This window comes from Bactrocera tryoni, chromosome 5, assembly GCF_016617805.1.
Source record: "Bactrocera tryoni isolate S06 chromosome 5, CSIRO_BtryS06_freeze2, whole genome shotgun sequence".
NCBI lineage: Eukaryota > Metazoa > Arthropoda > Insecta > Diptera > Tephritidae > Bactrocera > Bactrocera tryoni.
In genome coordinates, this window is record NC_052503.1 from 32,045 (window position 1) to 50,434 (window position 18,390).

At 35.9% G+C, this 18,390-nt stretch overlaps 2 protein-coding genes across 2 annotated transcripts; both read left to right on the forward strand.

The window, feature by feature from the left end:
• Positions 1-1,388: 1,388 nt before the first annotated feature.
• Positions 1,389-2,519, forward strand: LOC120776886. The gene is made up of 2 exons (XM_040107943.1): positions 1,389-1,394; positions 1,950-2,519. Exons 1-2 carry the CDS (start codon positions 1,389-1,391, stop codon positions 2,517-2,519), a joined length of 576 nt encoding a protein of 191 aa, XP_039963877.1.
• Positions 2,520-5,327: 2,808 nt separating this feature from the next.
• On the forward strand, positions 5,328-6,981 carry LOC120776887 (DNA translocase FtsK-like). Its single transcript, XM_040107945.1, has 2 exons — positions 5,328-5,489; positions 6,409-6,981. The coding sequence occupies exons 1-2, from the start codon at positions 5,328-5,330 to the stop codon at positions 6,979-6,981; spliced, it is 735 nt and encodes a 244-aa protein (XP_039963879.1).
• Positions 6,982-18,390: the final 11,409 nt, after the last annotated feature.

Genomic DNA, 18,390 nt, shown 5'->3' on the forward strand with positions numbered 1-18,390 from the left:
AGACCTATCTGGTGTATTAGATATGTATTCGAATTTGTATTATTTGTGTGTCCAATTGTATACAGAATTACAAAGCAATAACATCATTATAAGAATATATAGTATTTTATTTTCATATTTGAAATTTAGTGTACTAAGAAACCCAATTAGCAAAATCTTGCAACTTGTTAACTTTATTTACTTCCATTAATTGAATTTATGAATTTATACTTGTATACTAGGTGGGAAAATATCTCCCTTCCGCCTTTCTGACTTTCGAATTTCGCGGCTTGTACATATATGTATATGTATATAGAGAGAGAGACTGATTTTTATACTCTTGCAACCAGTTGCTACAGAGTATTATAGTTTTGTTCACCTAACGGTTATACATAGTACTTAAAACTAATCGAGATAGATATAGGGTTATGTATATATAAATGATCAGAATGACGAGAATAGTTGAAATCCGGTTGACTGTCTGTCTGTCCGTCTGTCCGTGCAAGCTGTAACTTGAGAAAAAATTGAGATATCTTGATGAAACGTGGTATGTAGGTTCCTTAGTACAAAAAACATATAAAACGCCATAACTTTGCACTAAATTAAGATATAAAACTCTAATTTGGCACAGGTGTGGCCCCGCCCTCTAATAGGTTTAATGTACATATCTCCTACGCCAATAAAGCTACAATAACTAAATTCGTCCGGCTCCAATATTATAAGAACTTCTACCGACAGTGTGAAAATGAATGAAATCGGAAGATAATCCCGCTCACTCCCCATTTAACGGTACTGTTAAAAACTACTTAAAGCGCGATAAATCAATAGATTTATTAGAGATATTAAATTTTACCTACGAGATGGTATGACAAGGCTTTATAGGGAACGGGGTAAAAATTGAACAATGGGCAAGGCACCGACCACATTTTGGTGAAATCTCATATCTCAGGAACTGACTGACCTATTTCGACAAAATTTAGTACATGGAATTCTTTTTCAAATGGACACCAATACGCCTACTTCCCATATAGCACAATTTGAAATTCCACTTGATTCGTTCAGTGTTCAGTACACAAATCAATAAGCCATTAATATAGCGGGATAAAACTTTGTTCGAATAATGTTTTTAGTGTGTGCCACCAAATGACCGAAAGTTGTTTAAATCCAATTAAAACTGTTCAAGCCCCTAGGTACCGAATATATAGACACCGGTACCTTTAGTTGACTTCTGCTCGAAAATGTCTATCAATGTGTGAGATGTATAACTGAAATTAAGGGATAATCCTTCTCTTATAATGGTAGTATGTATGTCATAGATGGCTTGAAGCGGGCCAATATTTCCCTTAGCCCCCATATACTTAATATAAAATTTTTTGAACTTCCGGGTGACTGAACAATATGTTATCCTAATGAAAGTAAGAGAGCGTGTTTTCCTCATAACAGTGTATCTTTGTGCCTAAAATAAATGAATTTGAGCTAAAACTTGACTTAGCCCATATATAACTAATATCAGGATTTTTGAACATCCGGTTGACTTTACTCTATATGATTGGTTTTACACCTTAAAGTGTTTCCCGGGCTTTGCTTCTTGCAAGTTGCAACAGTTTAAAATGTTCGTTTGCACCCGAACTTAGCTCTTCCTTACTTGTTGATTATACATATTTACATGCATTTTTAGTTCTAACAGAACTGGTCTACTACCGACACTCGTTTTTGCAAGTATTCATCAGTGAGCACCTATGATGTTAATCCTGCTGATTAAGCAGATATAAAAGAAGCTGAATTTCCGAAAAGATATCATTTTAAATAAGTTTCTTCACTGATTGGGAGATACTCGTAAACTATTCAGAATGGTAAGATAAAGAAGATAAGGACAAAGTCCTATTTAGTTCGAATATTATCCTGCCTAACCCGTTATTGCTTTAGGTATTTGTAGAAGTGCGATATTATAATTATTCTATTTCTTCCAGAAAATTTACATTTTGGTTTGTGTTTTGGTGGCATCTGTGACCGCTGATGTTAGCCACATAAGCAATGAATATCTTCCACCAACTTATGCTGCTGCTTCCGCTCCAGTACAGACTTATAGTGCTCCAGTATCGGCTCCTTCTTACACCGCTCCAGAACAAAGCTTTGATGTTGCTGCTCCCAGTGTCTTAGCAGAACCAGAATATGCAGCCTCGGAACCAGTTGCTTCGCATAGTTTCTCCTCATCGGACGGTTACCGATACAAAACTCAAAGACGTGTAGTATACCGTCATCGTCAACGTCGTGGTGCTCCTTCAAGCGAATATTTGCCTCCAGCAGCTTCATCACCTTTCGTTGAATACTTGTCTCCAGATGCATCTCCTGCAGTTTCTTCTTATTCTGTTGCCCCATCTTATCAATCGGAAACGTATGCGCCAGCTGCATCCTATCAGTCTGAGTCATTCGCTGAACCTTCTTATGCAGAATCTGCTCCCGCCCATAGCTTTTCTTCTAATGATGGTTATCGCTACAAAACTGCTCGTCGTCGCGTATACCGTCGTCGCCGATACTAAATCAGAAACATATGAAAATCATTGGCGAATATGAAAATAACGAATAATAATTATTACTACGAAAAATTTTATTATTTTATTTACGTTAAGGAATTCGGGAAAGAAACTGACATGAAATGATTTATTTCACACATTGACCTACATTATCTGTCAAAAGTCAACTATAGGTAGTGGGGTCCACATATTCGATACCTAGGGACTTTATTTCTGGTGCGATTTCAACAATTTTTGGTTCTAAAGTGTTATACTTCACAGGCACTGTTCGTGTAAAGTTTTATCCTTTTTTATAAATTATTTCTTTATTCGTATACTAGAAAGTGCAGGAATCAAAAGGAATTTAAAATTTTGTTATAGGCGAATTAGTCGTGGTAGTAGTCCGATTTAGTCCATTTTCACCCTGTGATATAGGAATTTGAAAATAATGTCAGGAACTGAATTTGGTTGAAATCGGAAGAGCAGATCTCGAGATATGGCATTTCACCTAAAAAATAGAGCGGGGTTATGATCCGATTTAATTAATTTTAACGCTATAGGATTTTTCTTGAGCGAATTTGGTTATCTTAGTTTAGGAGATATGTACATTAAACATTACTGAAATAGATTAATTTGGTTTTGAATACGTCAACAAGTATACACCTTACAATACTTCACAGTCCAGATATTTGTAAAGTCTGCGACTGTTTTAAATATTCGGTTTTAACTACTTTGAGTAGCCAAGAATTCTAGAATGGCTTATCTCAATTTCTGGCGAAACTATGAGTCCTATAGAAATAAATTTTTTCACACAAGCTCAAAATTTATGTGAAACCAACTTAACCAAATTTTAGTGTTTTTTATAAAAAAATTCTTTCACGAAATTTGTTGGGAACTTGCCTTCTTATTTCTCAAACATCCCATATTTTTTTGTTTAAAATATTTATTAGTTCTCTTTCTATTGACCTAATATAGAAAACCCCCTAATTTTCAATCAAAAATCTCAAGTCACAATTTAAAAAGTTTTTTAAAAGTCGGCAGATTTAATATTCGTTGAAGTCAATATTTTCTGATGGTATAAAACATGAGTAAGGAAGTGCTAAGGTTCGGGTGCAATCGAACATTTAATACTCTTGCAACTGGCAAGAATCAAAGCCAGGGAAATACAATAAGATGTAAAATGTCAACCAGAGGATCGGAATCTAAGCAATTTTATATATCATACACTGACCGACATATTCGGCATAAGATTGATAGAAAAATGAAAATCATTATACATATATATTATATGTATATATATTTATTATAAGAGGGTTGGAATGGAATCGATACGTTTTTTATCTATTAACTATTATAATGCCACGTACTAACAAAATGTTCCCTAGCTTTATTAATGTAACTCATATATAATCACCAACCATCTGGAGTAAAGTCAGCCTGATGTTCGAAAATCCTTGTTATACGGGGTCAAGTTTTCGCTCACATTTATTTATTTTAGCCATACACTATTATAAATAAAACACGTTTTGTAATTTTCATTGAAATAACTCAAATACTGGTGTATGAGGGCTTATGGAAGTATTGACCTAATTAAACCCATATTTAGATACACAGAGTTACTATTGTCAGCAAAGTATTCTCTCTGAATTTCAATTGTATGCCCCATATATCAACACATCAATAATATTTATTTTAATTATTTATTTACATATTAAAAGAAAAATAATAATACAATTTACTTACAGAGTAAGAAGCACTAGCTGCCAGGGCTTACGGCTTCCTGCTCTAATAAAACTATATTGTCTTAGAATATTAATATATTAGCCAGTAAAAGGTAAATATAAGATCAGTATTACTGTCAGTACAATTATTAAAATAATTGATGTTAGTAAAGGAAATTATTTGGAAGTAAGATAACTTACAATTAGAGAACTAAATTAATTTTCTAACGCCAGTTTTGGACAAAAATTCCTCAGAAAAAACCTTGAGCGTATTTGAAATGGGTTGGTCATCAAATGGTGCGTTTCTAGTTGCACTAAACTTAGTGCATTCATCGAGAAGATGTTTAACTGTAAGCGATGAATATGTGCAGAATTCGCGTGGTCTATTTGAACCGTTTAGCAGGTGCGAGTGCGTGGCCATGGTATGCCCAATCCGAAGTCGAGTAAAAGCAATAACGTCGTTTGTTCGGCAGGTGGACGGAATATGTGGCTGCATACCAGTTGCGTTGAAGTTCGAGTAATAGTTTTGCACACTGTTCCAAAAATTTGTTTTCTGTTTTTTAAGGAAGTTATTGACGAGTAGGAAAATATCCTTCCTCACCATATAATTGAAGGTAAATAATGGCTCCCTTGCTACGGATTTTGCTTTCGGATCCCCAAATTCGTCCCCAATAATTCCAGCGTGACCAGGAATCCACATAATTTTGATTTCTTTGCCTTTTTGTATAAGTTTGGTGCGTATTTCAGAAATTAGGGGTGCCTTGTTAGTAATATGTATTCATGATACTAGCAATAGTTGACATACTGTCTGTGCAGATTATCGTCTTGTCGTTCGATTCTGAGGCTGCTAGTATTGCGTTGTATACTGCAGCCGCCTCTGCCGTATAGACTGATTCATTAATTTTTAGATGTCCTGCTATTACTGTTTTCCCATCGGCTTGGACCACAGCGAATGACGTGTGGTCCTTCGGCTTTGACCCGTCGGTGTAGTACATATCAATAATATAAAGGAATTGGTGTTTGAGAATCGACGATTAACAGTGAGAGATCTTAACGGCTTAGTTGGAAACTAAATTTTATCGAAAACCAGCACTGCGTTGACGTATGTGAAACAATGCTTACCAGGAAAAAACCACGTAAAAGCACGTCAAATATCGAGGGTATGTTGACAGTTTTCTTCGATTATCCAGGTGCGGTGCACTCCGAACTCCTTCCGATCGACCAAACTGTCAACAATGAATACTACTTGAGTGTTTTGCGTCGTTTGCGCGAAGCTGTTCGTAGAAGTGGCCGGTATTATGGGCCGACAAATCTTAATTTTTGCATCCCGATAATACACCGTTGCATACTGCATTGTTTCTTCGTGAGTTTTTCGCCAAATTTTCAACCCATATCGTGTCGCAACCACCGTATTCGCCTGATTTAACTCCGTGTGACTTCTGGCTATTCAACAAACTCAAAAAACCGCTTCGGGAAATCCGTTTTGAGTCAATTGAAGCTATTAAACGTGAATCATTACGCATTTAAGGCTATTCTGGAAATTTACTTTAACAACTGTTTGGAGGATTGGAAAAAATGTTGGTACAAGTGTATTGGGTCAAGGGTGATCACTTAGACATGGTACATACAGTCAAATGGACTGGTGTTAAATGTGTTATTTTGAAAAATATGTATTTTCGTTCTGTCATGGCGATTTCAAATCTCTCAATGTAAGACTTATCTTCAATTTTGGCATTGTAATAGCATTATAACGCCAAATAGTAGAGTACGTTCAACAGCAGGATGCTTGTTGAGTGCTTTTTATAATTTAGTATAAAAGGGGGATTGAAAGTTTTTTGCAATTTTGTCAAGAGGCAAATTTAATTTTAATCACAATAGAACTGGTTTATAAACTTAAAATACTTATTTATTGCTTGCATAATCTGCAGCTGTACGCTTGTGTCACCTTCATTTACTTATTTGAAGAAATGCTGCTGCGACAGCTTTGCGCATCATTCTAAGCAGACTATAAAACAAGCTAATTTTTGAACAAATTATCACTTTCATTTGGTTTCTGTACCGATTAAGAGATAAACTATTTAAAATGGTAAGATAAAGAAGATAAGGACAAAGTCATATTGAATTGAATATTTCCTGTTTTTCAATCTTTTCGCGAAAGTACCACATATTAATGGTTTTAATTTTTTTTCTTCCAGAAAATTTATTTTTTGCTTTGTGTTTTGGTGGCATCTGTGACCGCTGATGTTAGCCACATAAGCAATGAATACCTTCCACCAACTTATGCTGCTGCTGCTTCCGCTCCAGTACAGACTTATAGTGCTCCAGTATCGGCTCCTTCTTACACCGCTCCAGAACAAAGCTTTGATGTTGCTGCTCCCAGTGTCTTAGCAGAACCAGAATATGCAGCCTCGGAACCAGTTGCTTCGCATAGTTTCTCCTCATCGGACGGTTACCGATACAAAACTCAAAGACGTGTAGTATACCGTCATCGTCAACGTCGTGGTGCTCCTTCAAGCGAATATTTGCCTCCAGCAGCTTCATCACCTTCCGTTGAATACTTATCTCCAGATGCATTTCCTGCAGTTTCTTCTTATTCTGCTTCCCCATCTTATCAATCGGAAACGTATGCGCCAGCTGCATCCTATCAGTCTGAGTCATACGCTGAACCTTCTTATGCAGAATCTGCTCCCGCCCATAGCTTTTCTTCTAATGATGGTTATCGTTACAAAACTGCTCGTCGTCGCGTATACCGTCGTCGCCGATACTAAATCAGAAATATATGAAAAACATTGACGTAAATGAAGACAACTAGTAATAAATAATCCAATCGAAACATTATAATTTTATTTATATTGGGAAAGTTTGGGGCATGAAATATTGGAGTTAAGTTCTCGTATGTTTTGAATAACATGAATGTGATATATTCTAAATTTAGAGAACTTGCCCCATTAAGTCATATCCACATTAACACCGAATTTAGGACATGCTTTTCTAAAATTTCCTTCTTTATACTCTTGCCATGTGTTGTTACAGAGTATAATAGTTGTTTTTCCACCTAACAAATCACCTAAAACTAATTAAGTTAGATATAGGGTTATATATATATATATATATACATATATGTATATATATACAAGTACATATTAATAATCAAAATGAATAAACGAGTTCAAATCCGAGTGACTGTCTGTCCGTCCGTACGGTATACATATTTCTCGCCATCGTAAGACGATTGGTATTGTACTTAGATGGGGCTAAGTGGACTACTAATACGACCACAAAGCCCCATTAATTTTTGAAAATTGGTCGCGACCCTTCGCTATAATTAGTTTAATTTAAATATCCCCTAAACCAGTTTAGCTACAAAAACCAAATTTGCTAAGGACAAATCCCCCACTACCGGCAGTATAAAAATACACAAAATCGGAGGATAACCACGTTCACTCCCTAAATAACGATACTGTTAAAAACTTATCAAATTTTACACCCGAGATGGTATAAGGAGGCTTAGTAGCAGACAGGGTAAAAATTGGACCCACTTTAAGGTGAAATCACATATCGCAAGACCTGACCGATCGATTTTAACCAAATAAAATAGATAATATAACACAATTTTAATTTCGGTCTGATTCTTTCCTTTCCAGTGTAGAAATTAAGAAGCAAATAATACAACTCTGCACGAATAATGCCTTCAGAGCAGTCTTTCCCAAAGTGGGCGATAACGCCCCCTTGTGGGCACTGCAGGTGTCAAGGGGGGCGGTAAGAGACCCAGAAAGAAAATGTGGGCATTGTGTAGAGGCCTGGGGGGTGATTTGTAATTTTATTTAGCTAGGAGGCCTCTTAGACAACGACTGCATGAGCTCTCGACTCTCAACAACAAATTGTGAACATCAACTAATATGAATTAAAAGATTGCTCAAGCCCGGTTCTATATTTCTCTCCGCGTAGTTCATATATCTGTTCTATTTTATGGAACATAGAAAAAATGAAAATCATGTCCATCGGTAGCTCCGTTTGATAATGAAAGTAGACACAAACAAACAAATAAAAAGGCAACAGACACACTTTCGCATTTTAATAGTTATTAGTACTCGTAGATATCTATCATGTTTTAACAAGTTTTTGTTAAATAAAACAAATTGTGCATTCCTGTATTAATCGTCTGGTTCATTGAATACTTGTTCGGACTTGTTGTGTACGATTGAGCGTCGAATGAGATAAAGGAGTTTATGCATGTTTGTCTTGTTCCTGTCGGTGCGTGCTGCTTAAGCATTTCTATATAAACAATGTAATATTTATTTTATTTTCATTTGTGGTTTTGCGCGCAATAGATGAGCAGTACTTACGCCTCCTTTACACTTCTCGTGAAGTTGAACGTATATCTCAAAGCAAAACATTGTCGGAAGTAAAAAAGAAGAGACGGCAATACTGTGCGGAATATATTAAATTCGGAGTCATTGAAAATCCCACAAACCCATTTCCATTTCGGATGAAGTCTTCAAGACTGCAAGATCATTTGAATAAAATGCATCCAGATAAGAAAGACAAGAATGTAGCATATTTTCAATACCTAGAGAAGAAGCATAATACTCAGCCAAGTGTAGCAAAACTATTTTCGGCGGCTGCTAAGCAAGATGACGACGGACTTCGAGCTTCGTACAATATCTCTTTGTTAATTGCTCAAAAAGGCAAACCACATAACATCGGAGAAGAGTTAATATTGCCAGCAATAAATGAAGTAGTAACTACTGTGCTTCATAAACCGGCCGCAGATATTATCCGAAAAATTCCTTTGAGTAATAATTCTGTGAAAAGACGAATTGATGAAATGGCTGAAAACATTGAAGAATCATTGTGCGATCACCTGAGGTCAAGTCAATTTTCAATTCAGCTCGATGAGTCCACTTTACCAACTAATGAAGCATTGTTGTTGTCTTACGTGAGTTTTATTAAAGATGAGAAAATATGTGAAGAACTATTATTTGCTAGAAATTTAGAGACCGATACAAAAGGCGAAACCATATTCAATATAATGGAAAAGTTTTGCGATGAGAAAGAGATTCCTTTGAAAAATATTATTTCAGTTGCTACGGATGGCGCTCCGGCTATCACAGGGTGCCATAAAGGCTTCATAGCGTACTTAAAAAATAAAATTCCAGATGTCCTTGGTGTACATTGCGTTATTCATATACAACATTTAGTTGATAGAAACTTAAGTGAAAAACTATTTCAATCACTGCAATATGTCATCAAAGCAGTCAATAAAGTCCGCAACAGGCCTTTGAATGGTATATTATTTCATCAGCTTTGTGTTACTAATGACGAGGATTTCAACCGTTTGTTGTTTCATACTGAAGTTCGTTGGCTATCAAGAGGCAATTGTCTGACTCGATTTTACAACCTGTTTGACTCTGTTAAAGAGTTCTTGGAAACTAAAGATACAGAATTGCAAGACAAGCTCATAACATCAAAGAATGAGATAGTTTACATGACAGACCTGTATAAATTGTTCAACGACATGAATCTCCAACTGCAAGGCGATAAACTAAATTTAATTAAAACAAAAAACGTCGTTGCTGCTTTCGCAGCCAAACTGCTTCTACAAAAAAAAAGTGAGTATGCTTATGACCGCACGACTGAAGTGAAACTTCTTTCGCTCTATCTATATGTATATATATGAATGTGTGTGTGCAATATATACATGTATGCACATATACATATATTAATTTCCTACAAATATTTAAATTTATTTAATGTTTTCATTAGTAAATTAATATTTTTGCATAGATCTTTTATTTTCTTTCATTGTTTTATTCGTTATTTTCATTATTGGGTACATCAGTAATTACTGTGGTTGATTGTAAAACCGAGACAATAGGCTTATGATACGAGAAATACAATACATATATTTTAGAATTAAAATTAGACAGAAATCTAGAAAAAACTGCATCGATTGTTGTTCCATGTCTTGTAGTTGGCTCATTACGGTCATTATTCATTTGTAATTCTAATTTATCTCGTTGAGAGTTGAGTTGAGAGTTGTCCATCTTCGGATGCGAAATTGATATTGAAATCTCCTGCTAGGATTAGTGGCAACGTATGATAGTTTTCTCCTAGTTCTTCAGAACCTACTCGACCATAAATCATAAGTCTTCTGTATATAAACTTTATGATATTATTAACTGTGTTATTGGGCGAAATGTAAACAACTACCATTATGATATTTGTTCCATCGTCCAAAACACAGTCAGCAGCACATATATCACCAATTGATGACTGACCAATATCAACTTCACGAATATGTCGTAATAGAATGTCCATGTTCGAAGTTACTATATTCGAGGTATCATTCGATTTCTGATAAATTGACACTCCTGCTGATCTAACATTTTTACGCTTGAATTTCGCAATACAATCAAAATTCGGGATGTCAATGTTTTCATCGTCTTGGCCAGGTTTCTAATAAAAACAGGATATTGCTTGAATCAATTGCGGGCCAGCACTTTGAATAGCATCTGTAGCAATTTCAACTACTGCATCTGGTTCCTGTTGTTGCTTACATTGTTGTTTAAGCAGTGCTTTTCGTGCTCTGAATTCTCGACCACGTTCTGCAGAAGTTTTTGGCGCATTGTTTAACCTATAATTCCATAATTTCAGTTGTGTAAATGTAGTAAATTATTATTAGAGTCATGAATGATCATAAAAGTAAAATCGAAATTAATGTACCTAACTTCAATCATTTGTCTCGGTTTTTGTACATGATCTATAGTGAGATTTCCATCATTAACTTCCATTTGATTATTGTCATGTTCAATCACGATGTCACCAATTATTTGTAATAAGTATTTTATAATTTACGGATTAGTTAAATTTTATGTTATTCTATTTTAAAACTTTGCTGAAGCAGAGAACTTAAAAGTATAACCTTCGGGATTCAATATCAATTGATTGGGTCGCACTAGGTTTAAAATCTTGTCTTGAATCTGTTGTCACACACTTTTTATGCACAATTTCCGTACGTAATTTCTTCTTAGTTGGTGGTCCTAAAGCACCGCTTTGATACTCGGAGTCTGTGTCACTTTTCTCCATAATTTGTTATTATTTACCCGAAAATTCACATAACATAAACTTTAAAATAAATTTACAATGTTATTCACTTTGAACGTAAAATATTGAATGTATTGAACAATATTAATTCATAAAATTGTTCAAAACGCAATAAAATTACAGTAAATTACAATAAAATAACCAAACTATCACCGTTCGCGTAACGCTAGTAAACTCGCAAACGAACTACTGACTGAAGTATACACATATTTCATTTCCCAGCTGTAAGAGAAAAAAAGAAAAATGTGCGCGCGCACTGCTGACGCTTACCTATATCCCCCACCAATTACCGTTCGCCTCGCCTGATCACACTTTTCGTAACGCGTTCGTCAGCTTACTCCCCAAGCCAAGCGCGCGTAAAGAAGTTTCACTTCAAAAAATCTGGGCAGACGTGAGTTTCACAATTTTCCGAATTTATCAGTATCATGCAGTAACGACGAATTGTTTACCTACTGCCAACATTTGGAAAACCTCCACATTGACTTTACCGAACGATACCAGGACATTTTGAACTTGGAAATACCAGACTGGGTGTTGGATCCGTTTTCAAATGTCAACACAGCAATGTCACCTCAGCTGGAAGAAGAACTTATAGAATTGACAACAAACGAGGAAATAAAAATCAAGTTCAAAAATGGTTACCAAGAATTTTGGCTACAAAAACCGATACCGCAATTGTACCCTGGATTGTGGTCAATCGTTCAACGATTCTTGATAGCATTCCCATCGTCATATTTGTGTGAACGTGGATTTAGTGCTGTGACAACACTGCTTACTAAAAAGAGAAGTCGTTTGCTTGTTACCGAACGTGGCGACTTGCGACTGTTCTTGAGTAAATTGGAACCTGATATTAACAAACGTATTAAACAGCATCAGATTCATCCTTCACATTAGTTTTTATATAAGGATCGATTGTTTTAGTTTTATTTTTAATAAAAGATTCTCTGTTTTAATACTATAAAGTTGCGTTTCAATAATCATTCTTATTGGCAGGTGGAGCCCGTAAGAGTTAACTTGAGACCTAAGCGCCGTTGTATGTTACCTACTGCGCTCAGGTTTAAGTTGCGGATTATAGTAAAAGTTTCGTTTAGAATTCTCCGTTAATATACATATATAGGTCACAATAATTAATTAATTTAATTTGAAGTTATAGTGGTTTTTAAATAGGTGAAAAAATGGGGGCGCTAAAAAAATATTTATTCTCAAAATGAGCAGTAGACAAAATAAGTTTGGGAACCACTGCTTTAGAGTATACCATCTTATGACCAAAAATATTCCCAATCCAACAAAAACTATATGGTTGACTTTTTACGGCAAATATCGGGCAATATGTTAGATATGATCTTTTCCTGACAATGTTATGTCTGTACCGAAAATGGGCTAAATCGGGTCGATACTACTGCCCTACACCCATATATTTACTATATACTTTTCGTTTTTCTTATAACCTTATGTCGAATATGTTGGTCAGTGTATGAGTTATACATTATATATTGGGTAGTCAGTGGCGTAGCTTGGGGGGAGAAGAGGGCCGTCGCCCCGGGCGCAACGTCTTGGGGGCGGAAAAACGATCTTCGCTGTTTTTTAATATTCAGAAAAATACTTCAACAAATTTTAAAGATAAAGAGTTGTACACTCACAATGTAATAATCTGAATAACAATGAAAAATATTAGTTTTTACTCGAATACTCTTCAGTCTTTGAATTTGTCTTATATCTTTTGGCTTATATCTTTCTTAAAAATAGTAGGCAAAATAGACTAAAATTCCTGCAAATTGTGTCAAAGGTGTACAAGATATAGGGCGAAAATGGGTTTTTTCTATGGCTTTTAATAAGATGTCTTGTAAATTTACTATCAATTTTCTCAAAAACCGTATTTTGAGAATTTTGGAACTTCAGAATTTGCGTGGCTTCTAGTTCCTAAATTTTATATACTTAATATCGAAGATATTTTGTAAAAATTCACTTTTGTTCGAACTACCTCAGGAAACTTGTAGGTAGGTAGATAAAGGGGGGCGGTAGAACATTCTTGCCCCGGGCGCCCGAAGTTGTAGCTACGCCACTGTGGGTAGCCAAAAAAATTTATAATAATAAATAAATAAACCAATATTTAACATTTTGGTAGACCACTTTTTGCCATTTTTTCGCTAGAGACATTATTCCATCAGTGTAAAACTTTCATCAGTGTAAATTGAAATTACGAAATTTCCAAAACGGAAGCGAGCGAACCATTGTTGTGCTACACGAACTGATATAGCATCGTCTCCTTAAACTTCACAAATTTCATTGGTGGCTTGTGTGGTATTCTTCCCTTTTTTATACAAAAGTTTCAAAGTATAGCGAATTTCTTCATTATTTTCACTCATTTTTGAACAGCTGTAACTTTTTTTGAACTTCCCCGAATTAAATTTTTTTTATTCCAATGTGATTGGTAGCACAGGAGATATACGACTACAATGACATCTGTTGACAAAATACGAAAAGACTTTTTCGACTATTACCAATATTACTTAAAACTATTTAGGACTAGACGACCCGTACACGCTTCACTGTGGCTGATACATAGATAATACTACTACTACCATCTATGTATATGATTTCTATTAGTTGCATTTTTCTGAAGCAACTTTTGTTAATTTACAAAAAAAATGGATCATAAAGCATTTCGTGTGTTAATAAAGCATTGCTTTTTTGGGGAAAATACTGTTGAATTTTGGCTCAGGGAAATCCAACGTTGAAAAGATATTTGCTAAGCTGGAAACAGGCGAAATCCAACAAAAACAACGAATAACTGATTCTGAGAAGTGTTTAAGTGCTCTCTAATCGGAATGAAGCCGACATTTTTCGTCGGTGATAGAAACATAGCTCCATCATTTCCCACTGGAGTCCAATCGACAATCATTCTAGTGGACTGCAAATGATGAACCGGTTCTCAGGCGTGGAAAAACGAAAAAGGCGGCTCGAAAGGTTATGACATCAGTCTTTTGGGATGCACGTGGTATAATACATACTTAACGACTGAATACTGAGCCAGTTATAATCTATTTCACTGGGTATTTGGTTGCAGTTCTTTTCTTCTATTCCAAATATTTAGCGATTATATTATTTTTGAGAAAACTATGTTAAAAATTGTACGCATATATTTCCTACAAACATGAATTTTCAATAAATGCTTATGATCCAAAATATATTTTTTGTATTTATGAGTTGTATTAAACTTTGACATAAAGAGATAAAAGGTATCCTATGTCCTTACCCTGGTTCTAAGCTACCTCTTCACCAATTTTTAGCCAAATCGGTTTAGCCGTTCTTGAGTTATAAATGGTGTAACTAACAAACACTTTCTTTTATATATGTACTAGCTGACCCTGCAGTCGTTGTCCTGCGTGAAATTATGTGTTTAGAAATGAAAAAGTTGAATTTATCATTTCACTTTTTTTCAATGTATCGCAGCTTGATAAACAACATTTTTTGGTTTCTGTTCCGGTGTATAGAAAAGATGGTTTTCCAGCTCGTGAGCAGGCCACGTATATTTGTCCGAGTGGAAAATATAGCATTTCCAAATGTATACCATACACTATGCGACTATCCTTGTGTGTCAAATGCAATTTTCACTGGAAACTGAATACGTTTAAACTGAAATGGCAAATCGTTAGAACACAGAGGAATTGGTAGAATCAAGCATTCTGCCCCTTTGTATTCGATAGCTGCGTCACAATCAGTCAGGTTCCACTACACAGTTTCGGCGCCTGAAGATTGTGGAACATAATAACGACAGATCCAACTTTGAGACGCAAATGATGCGGTGGCATACCAAGCCTATGCAAAGAATTTAGAAATTCCACGATCGATCAATTTGTATGAGCGCAAGTCTCCCGGAATTTGACTTGAATCTTCCAGTTTAAGTCAACAACATCGATATTTTTGGCAGCTAACATTGCGCGTGCACTTAAGGAATTGTAGTTACGATAATTTGTCCAATGTCCGAATATTCGTGATAAGTTCATCTTTGGTGAATTGGTAAAGGGAAGATGGAATTGATATCAAACCACCGGAAGTATCAACCGGAATTTACCCATTTCCAATTCTTAGCGAATACGATGTAAAATGTCTTCGGCAATGTCATTTTTGTTCGTATTCCATAATTGACGCTAATTTGATGGCTGATCATCGCAAAAAGTGTGCGAACTTCATTCCAGTGATTATCATGTTCCAGCAATTGTAATTGTATGTATAATATCAAAGTATTTCCGAATAGAGTAAGTTCTCGCAAACGGTTCACTGACGAAAGTTGAAAAAAAAAACTCGGAAGTGTTAATTTTGTTGCTGGCGGTATTTCCACTGGCTGTACTGTATTCTCTGGGTTGATACAACAGTGACGAATATGGTACGATCCATATGTTGTCGACTTCGATGTCTTGTTAACTTCGATATTCACGCCTCTAAATTGAGTGGTAAATGTTCTGCCATTGTCATCTGGTGAGCGATGCTGATACATTGGATATCCATCATTTCTAGTTTGTGTTTCGGAAAGAAAAGCACGTGGATAGTGTTTCGTGCATTATATGTCCGCAAGGTCCATGTACCATGTTTGTTTTCATCACTTCTTATGATACTGAATCTTTCTCTGCGTCAGGAATTTCCGCAGAAACGATTTCTTCAATTTGATCCACCATCCAAAGAAGAATGTGTACGTGCGACAAACCTCTCTGTTGTCACTCAACATAGTACATCTAGCATCAAACAGCACCACATATGCCTACATTCTTCTTCTTCTTAATTGGCGTAGACACCGCTTACGCGATTATAGCCGAGTTAACAACAGCGCGCCAGTCGTTTCTTCTTTTCGCTGCATGGCGCCAATTGGATATTCCAAGCGAAGCCAGGTCCTTCTCCACTTGGTCCTTCCAACGGAGTGGAGGTCTTCCTCTTCCTCTGCTTCCCCCGGCGGGTACTGCGTCGAATACTTTCAGAGCTGGAGTGTTTTCATCCATCCGGACAACATGACCTAGACAGCGTAGCCGCTGTCTTTTAATTCGCTGAACTATGTCAATGTCGTCATATATCTCGTACAGCTCATCGTTCCATCGGATGCGATATTCGCCGTGGCCAATGCGCAAAGGACCATAAATCTTTCGCAGAATTTTTCTCTCGAAAACTCGTAACGTCGACTCATCGGTTGCTGTCATCGCCCAAGCCTCTGCACCATATAGCAGGACGGGAATTATGAGTGACTTATAGAGTTTGGTTTTTGTTCGTCGAGAGAGGACTTTACTTTTCAATTGCCTACTCAGTCCAAAGTAGCACCTGTTGGCAAGAGCAATCCTGCGTTGGATTTCCAGGCATTTCCAGACATTATTAGTGGTGTTAATGCTGGTTCCTATATACCTACATTACTCCAAGATAAAGTCCATGAAACATCGTAACTGTTGTTTGAAAAGTCGTGCTGTGATATCGTGACGATCGCTTGCTGAATGACCGCAATCCATAATTCCGCGCGTATGTCATCGCATTTTGGGAGTACTTCTTGCCTTGCCTTGCTGGGGCTGCCATACGTTGATGGCAAAAACAACGCCAGCCGATATTACGGCGACCTCTTCGTAACAAATTTCAATCTGCAACACACATAAAGTTTTCACATTTTGGGAGTACTTCTTGCCTTGCCTTGCTGGGGCTGCCATACGTTGATGGCAAAAACAACGCCAGCCGATATTACGGCGACCTCTTCGTAACAAATTTCAATCTGCAACACACATAAAGTTTTCACTGAATAATTTTCAAAAATTTTTCTTTTAAATAGCCGGAATAAAATAGCAAGCAACCGAAATTGAACGATTCAAATAATTTACAAATCAAAATTTTAAAAAACAAAACAAACAAAAATTTTTTTTTTATTGAATACATGTATTTGCAATCTATTCGTAGAACAATAAGCAAATTAGTTAACTATGGAAATTTGACTTGTATTATTGATCTCCAGCGAGGCCAATAATAATATGAACCTTTTAATTTCATTTTTTATAAAAGGAATATTTAGATCCGGGTGTATGACTTTATTTGTGATGTACCAAGGAGCATTTGTAATTAGTCTTAAAGTTTTAGACTGATTTCTTTGCAATATTTCTATATTTGAAATCGAGGCTGTGCCCCAAAGCTTAATGCCATAAGTCCATATTGGCTTTAATAAAGCTTTATGTAATAGGAGTTTAGTCTCGAGATATAGAGTTGATTTAGGTCCAAGCAACCAATACAGTTTTTTAGTTTTCATTTTTAATTGTTTATTTTTGGCTTGAATATGAAATTTCCATGTTAGGCGCTTGTCCAAATCCAAGCCTAAGTATTTGACGCTGTCAAGTTTCGGAATCATACTACCATATATGCGGCAAGGAGGACAGTCTTTTCGCCTTAAAGTGAATAGCACGTGTACAGATTTATTTGTATTGACCTTTATTTTCCAACGATCTAGCCAGGATTGTATCTCTTTCAGTTGTTTCTGGACTAAGTTGGAAGCTTCAATTGGAGATGGATTTGTTGCCAGCATAGCAGTGTCGTCAGCATATGTAGCAATAAATACGTTTTCAGTTTGTGGCATGTCTGCAGTAAAAATTGTATAAAGGACTGGTCCGAGAACGCTTCCTTGAGGTACACCAGCTTTGATGTACTTATGTTATGGTAAAGGTTTCATCATTTACTTTGACATAATATGATCTATTAGCGAGATTCGGCTTAAGAATTAAATAAATTGGTGATGGGAAGATTTTTTTCATTTTATATAACAGACCATGGTGCCAAACTTTATCAAATGCTTGTTGTATATTCAAAAACAAAGCAGAACAATGTTCTTTTCTTTCAACAACGAAATTTATAACTCGATGGCATTGTTCAGGTGTGCCATGATGTCGGCGAAAACCAAATTGGTGTTCAGGTATTATGTTATTTTCTTTGAGTATTGGCGAAATTCTACGTAAAAATATTCTCTCAAATATTTTTGAGAACAGCGCCAGTAGACTGATAGGTCTATACAAGGTTATCTCGTTTTCTGGTTTGTTGGGCTTGGGAACCATCACAAT

Coding starts and splice junctions, on each gene's coding strand:
- LOC120776887 (XM_040107945.1), top strand. CDS start 5,328: ATGCTTACCAGGAAAAAACCACGTAAAAGCACGTCAAATATCGAGGGT. Junction 5,490..6,408: donor TGCGTCGTTTGCGCGAAGCT/GTTCGTAGAAGT, acceptor TTTTTCTTCCAG/AAAATTTATTTTTTGCTTTG.